Genomic DNA, 18,032 nt, shown 5'->3' with positions numbered 1-18,032 from the left:
CTCATAACTAAAATGTTTCTTTAAAGTATTTAGGTTACTGACCATGCATGTCTTTGTGCTCCCAATATTATGTGTCTTCCTTGCTTAATTCCAACACTTACTACTCCTTCACTCCAAGAGACACTGTTAGTGGAGAGGTTTTCTCATTATTTATGCAAAATTCTGTAAGAAAGAGAGTCTTTTTTTTTCCTGTGTCATGAAATGAAACATATCCCTTCTATTAAAAAACAGCATTTTTTTTCCCCAGCTGGTGGGTGACAACCATACAAGTTCAAAAGCAGTAGTGCTTTTAGCAACAAGTGTAATATAAAAGTTGCTTTTGACTAGTGGCAAAGAATGGAACTGAGCACAGATGGAATAAAGAAATATACAAAATGGCTTAATAATGTATTAGTTTAATAAATAATGGTTTCAAACTTAAAATTATTCTAGGAAATTGTAAGAATATGAGAAAATATATTCAAAAAGAACTAAGCTCCCTGATATTGCTGCCAGACTAAATCTTCCTGCCCACTTAAGAAGCAGCACTAGCATTATTCCCTTTTCCTTTGCTCATATATATTCTGCACAGATGTAATCAAAATATTTGGATGAAGCAGTTATTCATGAAAAAATAGTCTTGGGAAATGTTTTTCAGGAACTGTATTCCTTTGGATGAAGTGTTTGATGGTGAAAAGTGAAAATTAAATTAGTGTTTTGATAATTTTGATATATTTCAATGGTATTGTTGTAAATAATTTAGTTTGCAGTTTACTTGTATACTATTATACTATGATAAAACTGGAAATAAATATGTATATCAAAGCTGATTAAAAGCAATCAAAACATTAATTTTTTTATGGACTATAATGCAATTCTTTGAAATTTGAATTTTACAGGAAACGTCAAATTTGTGACTTCTCTTTATTGAACCAACAATTCAATATCCTTCAAAAACATTTAAAAATATATTATTAAAATTTCCCATTTCCATCTCGCTCAAATTCTGAAAGGTCTCTACTCAGTGTGATCCACAGCATACATATGTCTGACAAACAGCTTCTGGTGAAAATTATTCTTTATCTTCGGAACTTTTTCTTTCAAATACCAACCCTGGTATTCTAAAATACTGCTTGGTTCCCATTCTCTGAAATGCAGGGTTTGCTGCATCACGTGAGAGTCTTGCTATTAGGCATGATATGACAGGCACAAGAGTCACTTCTTATGTCTGTGGAAGACAGATTTCATTTCATTAGCTGTGTTCAGTATTTCATTCATTTGTAGGAAAATGGGTTAATTTAAATCAGGCATATTTCCTGAAGTTCAAGATACAAAATCAGACTAAATTGCCTTTGGGAAATGCAAGAAATTCCCATGGTTTCTCTCTTTTTCTCTCTTTATCTAATATTAATCTTTGTAAAAATGTTTATGTAAAGTTTAATTTTTTTTTTTACATTTCTGAGTAGATGAAAGCTGTATCCAACTCTCCAGAGATGAGAGAATTCAATTTAAAAATATAAAATACTCTCAATGAGCAGAAAGTTTAAAAAAATTATCTGTGCTGACAAAAAAAATAGGCTTTTTAAAAAGTGGGGTTTCCCCTTTTTCTGCAAGGAAGATGCATCCCATATTAGTAGCACAAGAAAAACAAAACCCAAATGTACCTGTTGGTGCTGATCTAGTGAAATCATTTGAGTGTTTATTTTCCTTCTTCCCATTGGCTGACCTGTTGATTGACTAACTCTGATTTTCCATGTGACATTATTAAAGTAACTCTTATCTTTCTTTCCCCTTACTCCCCCATCAGGCTTTTTTAATCAGTTGATGACTGTCCCAGGACACTGTAGCATTTAGACAGCAAGCAGGCAGCAAGGATCCCCCTTTGAAGTGGAAATGCTTTCTTGCTGTCAGACTGTTTGCAGAGTGTAGTAAGTGCTACTGTTTGGCCAGTGTCCGATACTGCCATTGCATCTTGTGTCTGCCTAATTTTAGCCCTCGTGAGGGTCAGCAGATCTCTGCAGAGTAAATTTCTGTAATTTCCATCTGCTTGCCTTGTTGATTGTGAAAGAGTAGATTTATCCTGCGGCTGACTCCTCAGTTTTACAATTTTCTGTCTGAAGATCGACTCAAAGGCTTGTTTATCTGCCAAACACAATGCCTACTTTCTTCTGGGTGACTTGACCATCAGTCTTTAACCCATAAGCTGTTAAGCACAAACTAACTCCATGTCTCTGTGTTCTAGGTTTGCAACCAGGGAGAGGAACGCTCTCCTCCTCTACAACGGGCGTTTCAACGAGAAGCACGACTTCATTGCCTTGGAGATCATTGAGGAGCAGATCCAGCTCACCTTCTCTGCAGGTGAGCTTTCACTGGAGTCGAGCGTTCCTGCTTGAAGTCAGGAGATCCTCTCAAGCCATTTGGAAATGCACTTCAGTGATTTTATATGGCTATTTGCTGCCTCATTAATTTACTGGCTGACATTGCGCAGTAAACAACTGATGCCGGGTGCACTCCAGATTGTAGCGGTTTGTGGCGATTACTCTCACTGTCGTAGGCAGGAGCTTGTCAACATACCAGTTATAAAAGCCAGAGTTTATGACTACTATAAAAGATTGGCACTAGCCTGAATGTTGGCCTCCAAGCCAATGTTTGCTTAAATTTAAATGAGACTTCATTTTATCATACTGTGATAAATGTTGTGTGTTTATTCGTTTTTACACTACGATATCAGAGGTGCATAAATGTTATCTTAAAAATCTATGCAAGCCAAAGGAAAAGCTAGCAGAAGTGAAAATGGCCTGCCATTAGGGATTGGGGAGGAGCAGTGCTGTCTCTTGAATGTTGTATTTCTCCACTGGAGAAGCACCTCCTCTTAGAAGAAGCCATAAAAAACAACAAATTGAAGAGAGCTGCGTGCTCATTGCTACAGTGGGCCAGGAAACAACAAGTGGCAGCTTTGACTGCTTTCTGCACTAGGACTAAGCCAGTGTCTTTGGTGCTTGTAGAAGAAGAGAGAGGGGAGGACTGACAAGCAAAGGTCAGGCAGAACATATGCCCAGAAGCAGATCTGTGCTTTCAGTAGCAAGGCTTTGGTGGCTTAATGAAATCTCAGTAGTGCAGACAAACTCTGGCTGTCACAGGTTTGAGGTATTTTTCTCCTGAGACTAAAACAAATATCTGGAAAGGGCTGTTGTCCTGTAAGTCAAGTGGAGTTATGTGTAGGTGTAGTGAGATGTTTGTGTCTCTATATAGGGCATGGAGTTCAGGAAATGGTCCTGCTATTTCCCATTATCCATATTCGGGACAGACACATGGGCTCCAGTCAGCTCCTGTTTTATTTTTGTGGAAAGTGAGACATTGCAGGCACTAAAGCCATAGAAGCAGAAGCACAGCCTGCATTGGTGTTGCACACTCATCACCAGTGATGGCTGCTGCCCTCAGACCCCATGGTAAATCCTGTGTGACCCCATTGATTTACCAGCAGTGCTGAGTGCATATGTGGGCTCTTTGGGTTGAAGGTATCTGGTTACATTTCCCCTTTATTACCTCAAAGTTGTCCAAATTAGATTTTAAGGCAGGTTTCTGAATGGATTAGTGCAAGGAAATATGCTGCAGAGAGATGTGCTTTCTTCTTGTAGCTCTGCTTCACCTGTCTAAACTTGAATCAAATTGCTTGGAAGGTACCCTGAGGATGAATGGGAAAAAAATAAATTCTGCTTGCACTTATATGCATTTAAATGTGAAGGAACTCCTTTAAGATACATGAAACTAAATTTAGATTTGCACTGCTGCACCTGAGAGCAGGTCTGGTCCTGCATATTACAAATGGTATTTTCTTTGGAAGGAGAATGGTTTATGTTTTATAGTTTTAAGTGGCTTTTAATGAACAGTACAAGTTTTGGACACCTGATCTCGCTGTGTTACGTGTCGCAACAACTTTTTCTCAGAAAGCAGAGCAAAAGGATTGCAGAACAGTGATCTTCCTTTTGCAGACACTTGATAGCTGAATAAAAAGCCCAATTATTTGTATAGATTTTATCACTAAATGATAAAAACCATCACAGCCGGATGTCATACATGCTAAACTGAAATATGTATTGCTTAAATCACAGAAATGTATGGGATGGGAGTTAAAGGAGAGTAGGGGACACAAGAATAATACTTGACTTAGATATTTGTTGCAAACACACAGTTGAAAGTACATTTTAAGCTCAACAATACTTTGTTAGTTTACAGGGGGAGTTACTTTTCGTGTGGTTTATTATGTAGAATTTTCCATCTGTTAAAAAAAAAAAAAAGGTGAGCGATCCCTTCTCTGTGCCAGGCCTATTATGTACTTTCAACATGAATGTTTGTTTTACTGCTACCTCGAAACAGATATGCCTGGTTACTTAGCTGGGTCTGCTGACTCTGTCCTGGCTTAAAAGCTTCAGCTTTCCAATTGCAATGGCGAAGTCTTGCTTTCAAATATAAACACTGAAAGGCTGCCAATAATTTCATTAATCACTGGTAAAATTTTGCTGGGCCCAAGGTTACCGTGGGTTTTATACTAGAGTACTTTTGGATTTCACTTTCTCAGCTCTAACAGTGAGTTCTTCCCTTCCCTTACAAAATATCCCATCACAATACTCATCATACTAAAAAAAACTCAAAGGGTGCTTTTGGCAAAAACGCAGAAAAATTGATGTACATTTCTCCCTCAGTTGATCACTTCATCAATAGCTGTATCTACCCAATGCATCTGCTACCAAGCTTTGCAGAAGCATGATAAAAACCACCATAATTGACGCAAATGTGCCAGAAGCTGGTTTTTGTGCACCAGAGTAACTCCATGAAACTGGGGATATTTGTTGTCTTGCAAGACAAAACCAAATTCCTCCCTGATGAAGCAAGGTGGCTGCATCCAGTGCCCAGTGAGGGTGTCTCTGTGTTTCTTGCAGCGATGGGGACTCATTTTTCCCTTCTGGCTGCTTTTGCAGGGGAGACAACCACGACGGTGGCGCCGTTCATTGCGGGTGGGGTCAGCGACGGGCAGTGGCACTCGGTTCAGGTGCAGTACTACAACAAGGTAAGGCTGATTCTCTTGGTGCTAACCCTGCTATTCATACAGCAACAGAGGCCTGGGGCAGCTAGCTCTGACCTGACATGTGCAGGTGACCTGAATTTTATTTGTTTCACCAGGCACCTTGGTACAGCTCTGCACAAATGCTCTTGGTCTTGCTTACCTTGCCTTGGACAAAAATTCTCTCATAGGATCTTAGAGTTTTGACCCAGGAAGGCAAAACTAGATGTAGTACATTTTTTTCAGAAGTACTCCTAGGGAAACCTTCATGTACTTGAAACTATTTTAATTTTCCGGTTTTTAATCTGTTACAAGTGTCAGTGGATCTAAACCAACGGATTCACTTGTGTCTTGTTGAAAAAATGTGCTGTGCAGCAGCCTTCAGTGTAATAACTATCAACCACTCATGTAGAATTTTCTGAAACAAAGAAAATTCTTTCCTATAGCTGTCTTTTCTTGTCAAATGATGAGTTTAGCTAGCACTAGCTTCTCTGGTTTGTAAAATATGATTATTAAAAGTTTCACAGCTTTCAGTAATAAAGCACTGTCTTACTAAGTAATTTTTTGTCTGCAGTATAAAAAGATACACAAGAGAAATTCAAAGGTTGTCACTGCATGAGGTCCATGGCACTCAGAGGTGAACTCTGTGGTCCCCTGTCCTTCAGGGTCCCTCAGCTGCCACTTGGTCACAGGGTCAGTCTGACTAAACTGAAAGCATTGCAGGCTCTCTGTGCAGAGCAGCCATTCCATGATGAGCCACAAAGCAGCTTTTAGAGTGTACGGTGTCACTGTTTACAGGTAGATGTCAAAGATCTTCTAGAAACCATAACAAAAATTAAAGAGTTCATTTAGTGACTAAGAAGCATTGCTTTTAAGTCTGACATGATAGCATTTTGGGGGAATCACATGAGGAAATAGAGAAGCATTGTTGGCTGTTAAAAAGGAAACAGGATACTGGTGTAGGAAGCTGAATGGAAGGTGGAGGATTAATATGATCAGCAAGTTTTTTATTTCCCAATGCTGCGTCCTTTCATCACAGTTTGTGTGGCGGTTTGAATGGGAGGATTAAGATTTTATTTTGACTCCTAGATAGGATCTCCTAGCCTAAGGGTATTTTATCGAGGCAATAAAAAGCTTTCTGTTAGTATTTTATATTTTTTAAAAATGCAAAACTTAATTAAATTTTGTGCTTAATATACGTAATATACTCTCTGCTATCAGGAACTCAGAGAAACAGAAGTGAAACTTGGTGTGTTGCTATGCATGCATCTGTGGACGCTGTGAAGCTCTTCCACTGTTTCCATGTGTGCATATTTGTTAGAGGATTACTTTGGCAGAGTGCACAGCACTTGCTGAGGCAGTGGAAGGACGCTCCAGCTCTCAGGCTCCTGGGCACAGCTGCAGGGAGAGCTGCTGGACCAGCTCACTGAAGTGCCAATGAGCAGATAAGGGGCCTGAGCCACAGAGGAACGCTCTTTAAAAGGCAAAGAGATCTGACACTGATGTTAAAAATAAATCCCTGCCTCATTTTAGGGCTTGCTGTGGTTCAAGCAGACTGGTAGGTGAGCCATGTTAGCAGCTGGTGTTTTCTCGTTGTTAACACATGTGTCCTGTCATCATTTTCTTCTTCTGCCCCAGTTTTTTGAAGTGAAATGAGCCAGTCTCCACTGAACAGGACAAAATTCAGGGCAGAGAGGGAGAGCAGAGTGAAACACCAGGAAACACTGCTGACTTTACTGCCTTTGCCACTTGTGTGACATGAAAGTGATGAAAAGCAGGGTCACTGTGTGGAGAGCTGCACTGTGCCCTTTGCTGTCCGTGTGAGAGACTGAGGTCATCACCTTCCCCTTAGCAGCATTTATTGCAGGATGGTTTAATTTGGGCTGGAGGGGGGAGCTCACAACACTGAGTAAATGGCACAAGTAGGATATGCTCACCAATATGTATTCAAGTGCTCTCAGCACTTCCCAGCACATCTGAGAATTGCACATGTCACACCAGCTCTCCAGCAGTGGAAGAGGGAGTGGGTGCTGCAGGGCAGGGACAGCTGGAGGCAGCTCTGCAGCCCTGCCTGCCAGGCTGCCCCCACACCCTGCCTCAGGGTTAAACCTTCACCTCAGCTGGTATTTGTTTGTACAGCAGTTTCTTGGCTACTTCATGTTTTAACAAAGCTGGAAGTAAAGTTCCTGTGAGGAGGTTGAAAAGACAGGGACAATTTAGGGATTTGAGTTGTGCCAAGATAAATGGGATGCTGTGTCTAAACTTGACACAGTTGAGATGTTTGAATAATAGAGTACCAAAACTCATGAGTTTCCTTAAATTAGGCACACATATTAGTTTGCAGGTACTGCATCCTTCCACTCTTTCCAAAATCCTGCTGCAGTGTCAGTTTGTCATCCCAAGGCTCCGCAGCCCCTTTGTTCTGCTCAGGCAATGCATAACCTTTCTGAGCAAGCAGAGCTCCCCTGAGCTGTCTCCCTGCTCCCTGTCTCTGGCTCATGTTTGATCCTCATCTTCAGGCTCTTCTGGACTCTCCTCCCTGCTGTCTGCCTCTGGCTTTTCCTGGCAGCGGGGCCACAGGGGCTGCCTCCCCCAGCATCCCTTTGGTGCTCCTCACCCCTATTTCCTTTCTGCTCTTTGCCTGGAGAGCTTCTGGTCTTTGCTCCTTTTTAGACATCGCTTGCCAATGTTGTCTGTGGGAATAATCACCATCACAGATATCCTTGGAGATCCAATTTATTGATTTGTCTTTCTTGCATTAAAAAACTTCAGCAGCAGCTGTTTTCTTAACAGACACATCCTGGCGATGTGCAAGGTCACGCTGCACAAAGTCAGTTTGCTAATAACCATAATGAAACAGGAAGCAAGTGTAGAAGTGACTCCTGTAAAGTATTTTTCTGTACTTAGCTCAGAAGTGATGTGCTTGGTAATATTTATCTTTATTGTTGTTGAAAAATGATGATTTAGAATTAACTACATATCATGAAGGTCCCCTGCCACTTGGAACCAAACGCTGGAGCCTCATCAGTAAAAGATAAGTCCAGAGCTGGCTTTGCTCCTCTGTGTTTGCAGAGAGGCATCAAAGCAGTTCTCTGTCAGTTCAAGTATTTGATGCTTTCTTACTAACCCTGCTCTGTGCCAGCACTGTAAAACATTGCAGTAAGGAAACAGATTGTATCAGAGGAAGGGAAGCAGTGTCATTTCATTTACTGTGTAGTGATGGAAATGGATGCTCCCTACATTGGAGGAAACCAGCTGGATTCAGCAGGAGTGCCTGAGGGAAGCACATGGAACTTGTACTAAGTGTTGGGGCTCTGTATTGAATTTCTGGAAGGGAAGGCATCAGGGGAAGGAGTTAGAAGTTACAAGACAGCAGAAGTGAACAGGAGTGGTTTATAACCATTATCTGGTTTCAGTTATATATTGGAAGTTCTTCAGCTTCCCAGTAGCAAGGTATCAGTTTTCCTGTTACTTGCCATTATAGATGTTTGCTGACAGTGGGGGAAGACAGGGAGGAAGGCCACTTGCTGACTCTGATAGCTCAAACACAATATTTAGTGGGGTCCTGATCTTGCAGCCATTAAAATCAATGGGAAGTATTAAATTAAAGGTAACCTGTGGGTGACCTGCTTTCTCAAGATATTGATAAGAAATTTAGAAGAAATGGAATTTCAAAAATTATTTTGGAAGGAAAGGTGGGAGGAGGGGGAAGATTTCAGCCTGGTAAATAAAACTGATTAAAAAATACTGGAATCAGCCTGCTGCTTGTCCACAGGATAGCTGGTGTAAGGGGCAGCAGCAATGTCAGCTGCCCGATTTGCCTCAGTACTATACTTCTTCTCCAGGTAATGAGAATATAGTCAACCTCTGATCCTTTGGCTCTCCTGAGCCTGCCAGCATGAGTGACAGTGGCCAGGTTTAGCTGTGCTGATACTTGTTTGGAATAGGAGCAATCCCATATTTGATGGTGATGATGCTCAGCAGCAATGGCATTCTATGAACTGTCTGGTGTTCATTGCACATAGAGGGTCATGTATGATTGTAGGTGGTACTTGGAACAGCAGATTTTACTGAAGCCTGTAGTGAGGGGTGTTTTTAATGAAGTGCAAAGTTCAAGCCACTCTCCCAAACTCCTGATAGAAACACAGTTCTGTTCAGCATTTGAGATATAACATCAAACTTATGTTAATATTTTACTTGACTCATTACCTCAGGGTAGAATTCATCATTTGGCACAACAGAAAAATATTTTGAGTATGGACATGTTCCTTTAATTATAGAGGGCATATACCTGTATATTTGTATTTATAGGCTCTGTATATTATGTGTTACTTATACATATATGACATCCAAGTTGCTTAAGGATGCTACTCTTCTGTAGGCAGAAGGTCCTTCTGCATCTCTTGAAGGGAGCACAGGACAATTTTACCTCAATGACAGAAATCCTGGGAAAAGCATATAGAAACAAGCTCTCAGTGAGTGCAGTAATTCTGGGGGATAGGATGAACAAAGCCCTGAATGACTCACTGGATGACTCACAAAAAGAACAACTTCGGTGTGCTGTTAGGCAGTGCCTGTGGTGGGATCCACTTCCATGGTCAGGAGGTGTAAAATGGTGGGTGCCTAGGAGAGTGTCTCCACTGTACTTGTCTCTTGAGCCTACAGTCTCCTAGGATGAGCTATTCAGGACAAATATTACTCTTCTTCCATTGCTGGGATGAGGTATCTTCTCATGTCTGATAATCAATAGTAAGCTGCTGCTCTTTCTCTCCCTCCCTGAATGTCTTTGATTGAGACATGCCATGGCTTTTGTTTCAGATACTTGGCTGTCTTGGGAGTAGCCCTCCCCTTCAGAGTGATTCAGTTAGTAGGGACCTGCTGACTCTCCCCCCTGTGTGCTTCCCACCCGGCAGAACCCAGACCTGCACTTAGCCTGGAGACAACTGCAGAGAAAACAGGCAAATTCTTCAGTTAGAGATAAACTTGAAAGAAGAGAGGGTGATTAGGGTTGATCTTCGGTGTGTTGCGAATTCAAAGAACAGGAGGTGCATTGGTCTCAATTAGACTCACATATGAATTCAAAAATTTCCTGCCCGTGGTAAGTGATGGTTTCTCTTGAGTTAACTGGCCTTCATCTGGGGCAAGCTGCAGCTTGAATATCACCAAAGACTGAGTTAATACTGTTGAGATTTAGCTCTCAGCCCACTCATGCACTAGAATTTGCCAGTACCTTCCCATCTCATGGTGGTTTTATCCCTCATCCACTGGCTGAAAGCTGTTTACAGTGCCAGAACACCCTGTGTTTCAGTGCCAAGTCCCACTTGTATCTTATTTTCCATAGCTGGGGTGGGTACAGCAGCTCTCCCCTTGTGCTTGCTCAGTGGGCGAGTGAGTGGGTGGCAAGGCAGCTCCCTCCCTCCCCTGGGGGCTCCTCGGCCAAAGCTGATCCTGAAGGGTTATTTTACCATGCCCCCACAGCTCTGTGTAGCACCACAGAGCTTATTTTTTGAAGTCTGCCTCCACAAATCCTCCATACTAGGGTCACTAGTAGCGCCCACAGACTGGCTGTGGTTGCCAGGGGCAGCCTCTGGCCAAAGCCCAGCACCTCCATACCTGGGGCACCTCAGTGAGCCCTATTTGTTCATGCCATCTGAGTGGTGGCTCTCCAGCACTGTTGGACAGAGCTTGTGTGCCTTGCTGTGATCCAGATGAAGCTGTGGGCAGCTGAGGGTCTTGAGGATGGTATGGATTTGGGACTGCTGCCAGCTCAGGCAGACTTGGGATGAAGCTGTTCACAACAGAGAAACAGATCCTATCTACACTTGCTCAGGATTTAGGATTAAGTGGAAGGAAGGGCAGGGTCATGGAGGAAAAGTCAGGAAGAAAAAAAGCAAAGCAATTCCAGGCCAGGTCAGGGTTTCATATGATGCTGTTCCTGCAGCTACTCAGGCAATATGGTGGTCAGAAAGAGGAATGTCATACAAAGTTCCGTGAATATAGGTGTCCTTTAAAGAGGCATACATTAAGAGCATACCTGAAGATAGTATCTGTCAATGCTCTTAAGGTTAAAAAAAGCATCTGCTGGTCTGTTCTGAACCACCCACCTTCACTCCACGTACACTCTTCATCTCCATGTGCAATTTTTGTCATGCCCAGGTGTACTGGGTTTGGCTGGGGTAAAGTTAACTTTCTTCACAGTAGCTGATATGGGCTGTTTTGTATTTGTGCTGAAAGCTGTGTTGGTAATGCAGGGACATTTGAGTTGCTGCTGGGCAGGGCTTACACAAACTCAAGGACTTTTCTACTCCTCAGACTGTCCCACCAGTGAGGAGGCTGGTGGTGCACAAGGAGCTGGGAGGGGATGGCCAGGACAGCTGACCTGAGGGGTACCCCATGCCATATGATTGAAGGGAAGAAGAAGGAATGGGGGGATGTTCACAGTGATGACATCTGTTTTCCCAAGTCACCGTTACATGTGACAGAGCCCTGCTTTCCTGAGGATGGCTGAACATCTTCCTGCCCATAGGAAGTGGTGAATGAATGCCTTGTTTTGGTTTGCATGTATGCACAGCCTTTGCTTTACCTATTAAAGTGTCTTTATCTCAACCCACAAATTTTCTCACTTTTACCCTTCTGATTCTCTCACCCACCCTTTTGTGGGGAAATAGAGCCAGCAGCTGTGTGGGGCTTAACAGACTTTGTATAATTCCTCTATAAGGAGGAAAGACCTTGAGATAAAAATTGCAATGTTTACCTGGCAAGCCTGGATGTGTAAAGGGAAGATTACTAGGTTTGGGGTTTGCTGAGTTTTTGCATTTCTTGGGAGCTAAGGATGCATCCCCATTTTCTAAATGAAGCAGAAAAATCAACCAGTTGCAAAGTACAGTCCTGTACAACCCCTGTATTTCTTATACTCCTGCACGCCTTATGTCTGTCACTTGTTGGCAGAATTATCTTCAGGATTATCTTTACAGCAAATCTCTAACATTCATCACTGTCTTTGTTTTACTAGAGCCTCTGTTTTGATTCTGGGAGCTTGTGTCACACAACTGCCTAACAGTGGCTAGAGGCAGAGCACTACTGAACAACTTGAGGATGTGTACACAAAACTTTTCTTTTAAAAATTCACGTCCATCCCTGTTCTCCCACCCAGGAGCCAGATGAGACCAAGTTTCAAGCAGCCACCTGACACTGGGGGGGGGGCGGGTGACACAGTCATACCCCAAAAATTAGGAACTACAGGGCTGTGTGTTGTTGTAGTCATGGGCAACTGAAGCTTGGTGGCCACTTGCAATCCCCTGTCATGGGCAGGCAGGAACTGCCTTTAATCCAAGGGCATGAGCACAAGTGGCACAGGCGGTCGCAGGCAGTGGGAGTGATGCAGCTCTGTGCTGGAGAGGTTAATGCAGCAATTTGTTTTCCATAGGGTGGGATGAGTGCAGCAGCCTCTGACAGTCTGCTGCTGAGACAAGCACAGACCCTGCTGCCTCTGGCACACGTGCCCCTGCACGAGGTGCCTTTGGAGCTGACAGATAGGTTATCTTGTTTCCTTCTGAAAACACAGGCCTTCTCTGATGATGGCAAATTTACCTGTTATGGAAATATATTTCAGGACTGACCATTGATTTTGCCACTTTGCCTTAAAAAAAAAAAAAGGCAGAGTGCCTTTCACTACAACATTGTAGTGAAACTCAGTCTGTGACAATTGTGCCAAAAGAAAAGGACGGCACTGGTTACTGCTCTCTTTCCTGTTAAGGGAACCAATCCCTGTTAGATTGGGTTCTCAGCACTCTGTTGCCCCAGGACCAGCAGGCAGCATCAGGCAGTAGCTCAGCACAAGCTTCCTCCCCTGTGCCAGCCCACTCCCACCTCATGCCACCATTCCAGCACAAACACCTTGTTTGCTCAGCTCTTGGTCTCCCTGCTGAGCCTGCCAAGGAGGCTGCCAGCACTGTGGGTGATTTATGAGGCAGGCACATGCCTGCAGCTGAACAGGGATTGCCAGCTCCTTGGAGAAAAGCCACATAGCTGCCACCAGCTAGGCATAACTTTGTCATTGGACCCTGGGTGCAAGACACTGCCCTCACAGTATCCAAGACACCACCTAGTATCGTTTACCTCTGAATCTGAGCGGTCAGGAAAAGTGGTTGGTGATTAAATTCTTAGATTGGTGTTTGGTATTGCCCCTTGTGCTGGGCAGTGCCTCTCACACCAGAGCAGGATTGCCCAGCTGAGTGCTGAGTTTTGTGACTTGGTTGGAAAAGACAGACAGAAGTCAACAGAAGTAAAATAACTGGAAAAACAATTAGCAGTAGTGTTTGGGTATGACTTATGCAAATGTCTATCACTGGTGACATTGGAGCAGATTTAATTGTGATCTGAGGGAGAATTTTTGAAGTTAATCCTCTTGGTGGCTTCCAGACTAATTTGTTAAGGGATTGAGGGAGATTTTCTAACTAAACAATGCAGTTGTTGAAGATTATGGTAATGCCACTGTTGATCAGATTGCGGCACTGCCAGAATTTGGATTTTGCTGGCTCATATTGACAGGCTGTGTTTACAGCATTTATGATTGACACAGACCTGCTCCAGCGTTGCTTGGCATTGTCTGATAAAGAAAAATGCAGAACAGTAATTGCCATGTCAAGCAAACCATGGCGGTGGAGAAGTACTGGAAATACTAAAAATGTTACTCAATTAAGAGCACCCTACTTCTCTGAGCATATTTTTCCAGAAGGAAATAGAATTTGGTGGCATTTCAAAACCTAAATTCATAATATTTCTAAGAAATGCCAATATATATTTTAAAGGCTCTCCTAAGTGTGGAAGGCAGAAAGTGCATTACAATGTAGTGCTTCCTCTTAAAAGAAATCACATATTCTTACTTAAGATTTAACCATATTTCTTCCAATGTTATCATTTCCTTATCACCTGTCTCACTGTGAATTGTTTAACAGCAGGATGTACAGCAGGGTTTGGAGGTCAGTGGTGTTGCAGCAAGGAGGAGGTGGTGGATGGTGCTAACATCCAGCAGTGTGGATGGTACACCTCACCAGATCATCAATTTGTGCTGGATGCCTTTCCTTCTACGGCATTTTCATGGGATCAAAAGTTCTGCCATGGCTTATGCACAGGGAAGCCTGCAGGACACCAAAACCACAGGGAGCATGACCACAGTCAATTCATTAGCTCAAGTTTTTGAATACTTAGCTGTAGTTACCCATGTAACTGGGTAGGTACAGTTTACTTCACAGAGAAGGGGTTTCTTCACAGGGTTTCTTGAGCTTTACAAGAAAAAAAGCATTTCAAGTGTAAAAGTCACTTTCTTTTCTAGCCACAACCAAATTTTTAAAGCAGCATCATGAGAGGCATTCATGTTTAATCTTCTTCTCAGCTCAAGAGTGTAAGGAAATTTGACTGGAATACCAAGGTGGTTGGCCACAAGCAGGGTATGAAGTTTTTTCACAACTTTCTTATAAGAGCAGAAGTTGCTGTATCAGCAGATTATTGTCCTTTTTGGTGTGTAGGCTTGTATACTGGTGAAAGATGTGGTGGGTAGTGCTGGAGGCTCATGTACAATATGAAAATATGAGGAATTTGTAGCTATGCATTTGTATTACTTATCTGTATTTTTGGTGCTACTGGGCATGGCCATTCCAAAAAAACCCTAGCAATTAAAAGTGCAAGCAGCTAGAGGAAGGAAAGAAATTAGATTTTCGTTACTGAATGCCTTCTGCATTTTACATTTGAAGTTCAGAATGTTGTTCTAGTCAAACACATAAAATATGTTCTTTGTGTCCGAATGCAAAAGATGTCATTTCCCACATGCTCACAACTCAATTTTTAAAATGCCATGAGAAAAGGTAATCTCAGAAAAAATAGTTCCTTTTATGAGTCATTTCCTGGTTTTCTGGCTCATGATTCATAGACTCACATCCTTGCTGAGGTCAAATTCATCCTTTTCCACCCAAATCCAGAGGATCATCAATGAAAGTCCTCCTCTAGGTAAGACCATAGATTTGCTATATAGAAACTGAACCTTGACAGATTCTGATTAGAATTAATATACCTGCCCACAGTTCTGATGTTCTTGCTGTCCCCTGAAATCTTTAAATCAAGTCAGTATTTCCTTTCTAAAGGAACATTTTTGCTTGTTATGTGATGTTATTGAGCAGGACTCACTGGCTTATGTTCTGTGGTTGTATAAAGCAAAAGACTGATCAGATGAGAACATGAGTCCCATAGATTCAAAAAATGTTTCAGAATCCTGTGAAAACCTGTCTTGAGTTCCATCCTGCAGTATTGCAGGTGGAAAGCTTAGAGAGAACAGAATTGTTGCTGCACATTTGCCCCATTCTTACACACTTGCACAGCATCTACCACTCCCTCAGTGGGACTTTGGCCTGGCCTGTGGCAACCATTTACATTCCTAACATCTCCTGAAAAGCACTGGAGGGCTGCCTAGCTAATATTTACTTTTTCTTGCTCTGGCTGGTTGTGGAGTCCTTGCAGGTGTTAGTGGGTGTAAAGGGATGGGGGGTGGGCAGCTGATCTGCCCTTGTGGAACAAAGATATGTGAGCCTGGACTTTAAAAGTCCCTCCCTGCAATTCCGCCGATATTTATTCATGTGGATTTCAGTTAGTCATTGTTTTTGTTGGTGTTTGCTTTTTTTTTTTTTTTTCTGGTGGAGGGTAAGTGTGAAGTGATTGATATCTGGGAAAGGAAATCAGGATTTGGCTGTGGAGCGACATTCCATTGTTTTGACACAAAATAACAAATAACTCACCTCTAAATCTGTGTCTCGGGAAATTAAAGTGTAAAGCAGTGAAAGTCATGTGGAGGTCATTGAGATGTAAAGTGTGACCTGCTCCCCAGCACTGAGCTCAGCTCTCAGTGACAGCTTTGAGAAATCTCTGGGACTGGGAAGGGAGGGAAAGCGTGTACCCAGGGCCTGGCTTGTTCTCTCCCCCGCCTGCTTTTTGGAATTGTTATTCTCACAGAGTTTGCAAACACCACCTGAAAAACACTGGTTGTTGTGGTGGTGATTTTATATGCAAACACAAACTGTAACTTTGTAGAAAACATCTGCACATTAAGGGACTGTGTCTTGGCAAAACCAGCCTGAGTCCCTCCTCTTTTGGAAGCCTCATCTTTGTCAGGGCTGTTCGGTACTTTTCTCACATCACTCAGGTTTTAATTAACTTGTGTGTCCATCTAGGGTGTGCACCCCACATCTGAACTGGGTGTCAGCTGTGTGGCTTTTCCTCCTGGTGTGAGGCTCTCAGGTCATCCTGGGGAAGCTGGCACCCAGTGATGCTCCTGAGCCCAGTTTGCTCAAGCCATCTGACACCTCTGCGCTGCAGAAATCCCAAGACATTCAGTGGCGCCTCCCACAATGGTGATTTTCGGGATCTCCATGAGACCTGGCACAATCTGAATGGTCCTTGGCTCACCCTGTGGCCCTGAGGACAGTGCTTGAAGGTTGTGCTCTGCAGCCCAGCCTGGCAAGGCCTTGCTGAAAGCCACGGAGTCATTGGAATGGCACCTCAGGAATTTGGTGCGAGTTCTTTGAAGTGCACTGTTATCACAATTAAATCATGTAGTAAATTACAGTAGCTCACTGATTTGCAGTAACTTTTCAGGTATTTTGTATCTGTCTGTGTAGTGAGAGGAAGCAGCACTTTGCAGTTTCCTGGCCTTGCAGAAGTCTCTGTGTGCCAGGAGACCCTCACAAAGATCCAGCAACGGGGGCAGGGAGCGAGCCCATAGAAAAGTGTGGGATTCCTGGATGTTATAGGCAGAAATGTGACTCTATTACCCACACTAAGCAGCAGTTTTCTTGGCTAGGTGTCACCAGGGATTTGTCCAGGAAGGGGTTAGTTGCTGTGCATGTGTCACAGGTATTTCTTGGACTCTGAGAGCAGCCACATTGACATTCTGGATGCAAAAATATGTCACAGAACTTAGAAGATTTATATAAAGCGAAAAATGTTTCAGAATTGTTCTTTGGCTGGTAAATAGGGACAAGTGGCACAGGGAGAAGGATTTGCTGAACTGGAAGAGGACAGCATGGGAGGGAGAACAAGGGGGCTCTTCCAACATTAAAGGATATGTTCTTTTTTGCCAGCTCTCCAAAGGTGCTGGAGAACATCCTTGCTGGTGGAAAGAAAGTGAGACAGCAAAATAGGCAGAAAAAGGGTTCTGAGGGCAGGAAAGGTCAGGGAAAAGGGACATCAGCCACAGGAGCAGATCAGCACAAGGAGGGGACTGCAGAGGAGGGACAGGGCACCCACAGCAGCAGAGCACTGTGGTGAGTGCTGTCTCCCACATGGAAAACTGAGTGTTGTCTTGAGGAGAGAGGGAATGGTCTCTTGACAGCCAAAACAGGTCTCTCTTGCTGTGTCACTGATTCAGCCTCAAAGAGCTGAGAAGCATCTGGGAATGCACATTTGAGGATAAAATTTCCATTTGCAGACAGGGAAAACTCATGTTCCCATCAGCACTGCAGCAGCCCTTGCCAAAATTAGTCAAAACTAAGAATATACCCTTTGCAGTAGGCACATGATATTTGTGAAGATCCTGGTCATGCTCTAGAAGCAAGGAGCATATCTGGATGCCATGCCTGTGTAACCATGGCTCCTCACAGCCCTGCTGTGCCATTGCCCTCTTGTTACAGGAGGGGCTGCTCCCCATCTCTGCCCCAGCGCTGGAAGAGCAGCAGCAATTTGGGCAGTGCCAGGTCTCATAGCTCTGCTGAAAGCCTCCTGCTTTGAATATCAAAGTTTAGCCTCTGGATGCAGCCCTAAAGGAGATAACAAATCAGGCCAGTAAAACTTGCTTGACTTTGTGGGCCAGCCTAGATCCTGATGATTGGAGTTCTGGGCGTTTCTCTAGGAAAAGAAACTGGTCTGATGGCTTTTTAGGATTTGCATTTTTTACTCACTGATGGGAAGCTCTTTGGTTTTCCTTTTCACTGTCACAGGCTCTCGT

The 18,032-nt window shown here is 43.2% G+C and overlaps 1 protein-coding gene across 1 annotated transcript in view; it reads left to right on the top strand.

Moving 5' to 3' along the window:
- CELSR1 (cadherin EGF LAG seven-pass G-type receptor 1) overlaps positions 1 to 18,032 on the top strand; it is a 164,047-nt gene that overhangs the window by 91,343 nt on the left and 54,672 nt on the right. Inside the window, exons 4-5 of the mRNA XM_084206040.1 lie at positions 2,222 to 2,337; positions 4,959 to 5,047. Coding sequence (XP_084062166.1) covers positions 2,222 to 2,337; positions 4,959 to 5,047 — 205 coding nt within the window. The remainder of the gene's footprint in view (positions 1 to 2,221; positions 2,338 to 4,958; positions 5,048 to 18,032) is intronic.

The sequence above is a fragment of the Fringilla coelebs genome (genome assembly GCF_963513975.1).
Source record: "Fringilla coelebs genome assembly, chromosome: 5".
In the NCBI taxonomy this organism is placed as follows: domain Eukaryota; kingdom Metazoa; phylum Chordata; class Aves; order Passeriformes; family Fringillidae; genus Fringilla; species Fringilla coelebs.
The sequence above is the reverse complement of the archived record's forward strand: the minus strand, read 5'-3'. Positions and strand labels throughout refer to the sequence as shown.